The sequence below is a fragment of the Prinia subflava genome, chromosome 7 (assembly GCF_021018805.1).
Source record: "Prinia subflava isolate CZ2003 ecotype Zambia chromosome 7, Cam_Psub_1.2, whole genome shotgun sequence".
NCBI classification, from domain to species: Eukaryota; Metazoa; Chordata; class Aves; order Passeriformes; family Cisticolidae; genus Prinia; species Prinia subflava.
The window spans coordinates 800455-805389 of NC_086253.1; the positions used below are offsets into that span (position 1 = coordinate 800455).

General features: G+C 60.5%; 1 protein-coding gene across 2 annotated transcripts; it reads right to left on the reverse strand.

Moving 5' to 3' along the window:
• Positions 1–513: 513 nt before the first annotated feature.
• Positions 514–4168, reverse strand: SPR (sepiapterin reductase). Of its 2 annotated transcripts, XR_010080899.1 has the most exons (4): positions 3751–4168; positions 2629–2919; positions 1244–1790; positions 514–1065 (listed from the first exon to the last, which is right to left on the reverse strand). XR_010080899.1 is itself a non-coding variant. In XM_063401244.1 (3 exons), the coding sequence occupies exons 1-3, from the start codon at positions 4127–4129 to the stop codon at positions 1600–1602; spliced, it is 861 nt and encodes a 286-aa protein (XP_063257314.1). In that variant the 5' UTR covers positions 4130–4168; the 3' UTR covers positions 514–1599. The 2 variants fall into 2 exon arrangements, 1 of the variants encoding a protein (XP_063257314.1); XM_063401244.1 differs by having other exon boundaries at positions 514–1790.
• Between the last annotated feature and the right edge of the window lie 767 nt (positions 4169–4935).

Below are 4935 nucleotides of genomic sequence, written 5' to 3' on the forward strand. Positions count from 1 at the left end.
GACAGGACACAGGGAATGCCCACAGGGCAGGAAGAGATGGGATATTGGGATGCTCTGAGGGTATTTTATGCAGGGAGCCAGATCCCAAAAGAATATTCCTGCCCAAGAGGGGACAGGAAAAACCCACCAGGATGCAGGGGAGGAGAGGGGGGATATTTCAGCAGCAGCCAGAGCAGGGAGGGTTCCCAGCCCACATAAACCCCAGCAGGAATCAAATCCCAGAACAACGCTGCCATTGCCAGGGCTGGGAGCAGCAGAGGGGTTTTGCTAATGAAAGTTTCCCAGGCAGGCAGGAAAGCTGAAACCAGGCAGGGCTGGCTGGGGAGCAGGGATTTAGGAGCTTGACAGGATTAAATGGACACAGAATTAATGAAAGGGCTCAGAGAGGGGAGGACACGACTCCAGGGGGGAATTCTGGTGCCTTGCTGGGTGAAGCCAGTGCTTGACCCAGGATCCTCCTCCCACCCCGCCAGGAATTCACCCCTGAAACCCCGGAGCAGACATGCCTCATGATTGTAATGATTTTAGAACTTTTAATGACTGGTGAGCCAGGGGATCAAAATCTGAGCTGCAGGCTTGGGGTGGAAGGTGCAAAGAGGGGCACTGGGCATTTCCAGGGCACACAGGGGCTTCAAAACAACTTTTTTGCATCAGCTTTCCAGAAGAAAAGTCTCTGTGTGTCTGTGCCTGCTGGAATCTGATGGAAAAATGACCAAAACCCCCCACAAATAATTAAAAGGAAGGGGCTGAAGCCCCAAAGCAACACTTGGACCCAAAACCTGACACAGGAGCAGGGCAGGAACTCAGGGCTGTGTCGTTGCTCCAGGTTCCTGTGAGCTGGTGACCCCAGCCAGGCTCCCAAAATTCCCACTTCCTCCAAGGCCAGCTCCCTCTCCTGGTGATGTGGAAAAAAACACCGGGAGAGGCTTTGCTGCATCTCAACACAGAGAATTCTGAATGACCCCAGCCCCGCAGGAGGAGGGGGAGCCCCCGGTGAGCAGGGGACAGGATCGGGGCTCTGGGGGGACATCACCACCCCAGCCCCAGGAAAGGCTCCTTGGGGACCTCCCCCTGTGGGACAAAAGGGACACACACAGGGACACAGCTCCAGGGGGACATCACCACCCCAGCCCCAGGAAAGGCTCCTTGGGGAGCTGCTCCTGTGGGACACAGGGGACACACACAGGGACACAGCTCCAGGGGGACATCACCACCCCAGCCCCAGGAAGGGCTCCCTGGGGACCTCCCCCTGTGGGACACAGGGGACACACAGGGACACAGCTCCGACCCTGCTGCTGGCTGCTCTGCCCCAGCCTCGTGTGCCCTGCCCCAAACTCCTGGGCAGGGAGTTTGAGCCTTCCAGGGCCATTCCATGGGAAAATCCACCTCTGCTCCCAAATCCCTGGAAGCTGAGGGATTCCAGCTCCTGCCAGCGAGGGCTCAGAGGCAGGAGCTGCTCCCCAACCCCAAAAGGGCGCCAGGGGCATTTAGAAGGCACACAGAGGTGTTTTAAAAGCTTCCCAAATCCCAGGATTTGAACAAGGTCCTGCTGGAGGCACCAGGAAAAGGCTCAGAGCAGGGAGGCAAAGGTGGAGGAGCTCAGATGTCGTAGAAATCCACGTGTGCTCCAGAGGGAAAGGAATCCTCCTGCAGCAGCCGCAGCAGCTTCTGGGCTGACACGGAGCTGTCGATGAGCTGCCCCTTCTCCTGCATACTCTGGAAGTGCTGCCTCAGCCCAGGGTCTCCAGTCTGGGTCCGGGCCAGGAGCTGCATGTCCGTGTCCAGAGGCCCTGAGGAAAAGAGAAAAATCACCCAAAAAATCACTTAAAGACAAAGGAAAATCCAGGGCTCTTTTTCCCCTCTGCAGTTCATGGTCTGGTGATGAGTGCCCAACAATTCACAGGTTCTGAGAAACACTCCCTGCAGGGAGACTGGGATTTCCCATCCAGAAATGGATCCAGAGAGATTGTTCCAGGTAAAACACTCTGTTTGCTCCCTTGAGCATCCCCACAGAAACCTCCAGAGAGATTTTGGAGAACAGGGGAATGTCCTTTGTAAACACTCACACGTTTATAGCAAATGCAAATGTAATGGGAAAATGGGAGAGCTGGGAATGTTCCCCTGGAGAAGGGAAGGCTCCAGCGAGAGCTGCCAGCCCCTGGCAGGGCCTGCAGGGGCTCCAGGAGAGCTGCAGAGGGACTGGGGACAAGGGATGGAGGGACAGGACACAGGGAATGGCTCCCACTGGGAAAGGGGAGATTGGGCTGGGATCTTGTGCAGGAATTGCTGCCTGGGAGGGTGGGGAGGGGCTGGGCTGGAATTCCCAGCTTTGCTGTGGCTGTCCTTGGATCCCTGGCAGTGCCCAAGGCCAGGTTGGACACTGGGGCTTGGATCCACCTGGGATCATGGGAGGTGTCCCTGCCCGCAGCAGGGGATGGGATTTTAAGTCCCTTCCCCCCCAGCCACTCTGGAATTCCACGATCCCATGGCAAAGCTGCCTGTTTGTGCCCAGCTCTGCATCCAGCACAGGGAACTCGTGGGGCAGGGCAGGGCAGGGCTGGGCTGCAGCAATCCCCACTCCCAGAGGCAGCAGAGGATGGAATACGGGCCGGGAGCAGCTCTCCTCACCCGGGGCGTAGCTGAGCACGCGGAGCCCGGGCTCCTCCAGGGCCAGCACCCGGAACAGCATCTCCCGAGCCGCCTTCCCGGCGCAGTACAGGGCCCAGCTGGGGAACGGCTCCAGGGCACACAGAGATGAGATGTTCACCACGGTCCTGACGCTGCCTGGCCGCGCCCCGAACGCCCTCAGCGCCGCCGAGGTCAGGCACAGCGCCGAGCTGACGTTGAAGGAGAAGTAGGCGTTGATCTCCTCCAGGTCGGTGAGGTCCAGGAAGGATTTGGAGATGTCTCCCAAGGAGCCTGGGGATCACAATGGTTTGGGTTGGATGGGGTCTCAAACAATGTCCAGTCCCCACCCTGCCACGGAGGGGACAACTTCCACTGTCCTTCCACTGTCCCAGGGTGCTCCAAGCCCTGTCCAGCCTGGCCCTGGACACTTCCAGAAAGATGGAAAAATGATTTGGTACAGATGGGATCAACCACACCACAGATCCCTCTGCCTGCCACACTCCCCTCCCAACACTTCCACAGCTTTGTGCCCCTGTCAGGACCCACAGCGGCCCGAGGAGCCCAGCCCAGACCATTTGAGGTCACACTGCCCCAGCAGTGCCAGGGGACAGGCACCTGCCCTGCCACCCCTCTGCCACCGCAAATAGCCCAGAGTGCAGTGTCCCCAAGGGCCACCACGGGGCCACCTGCAGCTCCTGTGCCAGCAGAGACCCAAATCCTGCAGCACCCATTCCCTGTGGGCACCCACGGGTGATTCACAGCCATAGTGGGTACAAAGGGCACCGAAGGCACTAAAGGCGCAAGGAAGGACCCACAAGGTGGGGCTGCAAGTTTGTCTGAAGGTTTGGGTTTGGGGATAGGAAGGTGCAGGAGGGGCACCGACTGTCCCTATGCCACTGTAAAACCTTGAGAGCAGCCAAGCTCTGCCAGGGACCTCCCCCATAATTAATTCCTTTATAAACCAGCACCCGGACAGGGCGAAACCCCCGCAGCTCCTCTGCGCTTTCGGGTTATTTGCTGGCACCCCTAGCCCGGAGCAAGGCCCGGCTCAGCCGGAACCGGACGGGGGTGACCGGGCTGCCCCGGGGGCGGAGGGGACAGGCGGGGACAGCCCGTCGTTACCGGCGTTGTTGACCAGCAGCAGGCGGCCGAAGGACGCGTCCTGCAGCAGCTCCCGCAGGGCAGCGCCCGCGCTCCGCAGCCCCTCCTGGCAGCCCAGGTCCGCGGCCACCCACTGCACCCGCAGCTCGGGGCCGCTCCCGGTGCCGCTCCCGGTGGTCCCGGGGCGCAGCTCGGCCGCCAGCTCGGCCAGCGCCTCGGCGGAGCGCGCCAGCAGCAGCAGCGCCGAGCCGGGCCCGAGCTGCGGCGCCAGGAGCCGCGCCAGGCTGCGGCCGAAGCCGCGGGAAGCGCCGGTCACCACGCAGGCGGTGGCGGCCCAGCGCCCCGATCCCGATCCCATTCCTGCTCCTTTTCCCGGTCCCGATCCCGGTCCCGGCTCCATCCCGGAACCAGCGCAGGGGGCGTGGGAACGCGCCTGCCCACGTGACCCGCCCCATTCACGCCCCGCCGTTCTGTGAATGGCCGCTCCGAGCGCGCGGGCAGCGCCGCCGCCTCTGATTGGTCGGTGCCGGCGGGCTCGGCCCAAGGCGCTCTCGGGGGGCGTGGCCGGAGCGGGCGCCCCCTTGCGGCCGCTGTGAGGGATTGCGGCTTCCGTGAGAGAGCGGCGGGACCGGGACCGGGACCGGGACCGGGAGAAGGAACGGGAATGGGACCGGGACCGGCACTGAGCCTGGGACCGGGAACAGCAACAGGAGCGCGAACGGGACCAGGTCTGGTAATGTGCTGCGTCCCTGGAGCGCCGGGCCTCGCCTGCCCACAGCGGCCATTCCCCCGTCTCGTTTTTTTCAATATATTTTTCGAACATTTCTTTAATGACATCGTTAATACTTAACAAAAAAAAAAAAAAAAAAATCTATTTTTCCCGGGAATGTAAATTCCCTTTTATTGTCCCTGCCCAGCCTTGTCCCCACCTGCCACCCTTGCAGGGCTGCACCCAACAAATCCTTCTCCTTTCCCTCTGCAATCCCGAGTTTTGGCACCCAGCACTGCTACTTTACTGGGGAGTAAAAGCCCTTTCTGATCACAAAAAAGCCCTAAAATCCGTTTAAAAAATCGATATCTCTGTGCCTGAAGGCACAGACAACTTTCAGGGAGGGTTTTTCCGGAGGCATACCTGGTTTGTATGGAACGAGCTGGCAGCAGGGCTTGGATTCCCAGCTGCTCAGTGCCCAGGCCAGATGGTTCCAG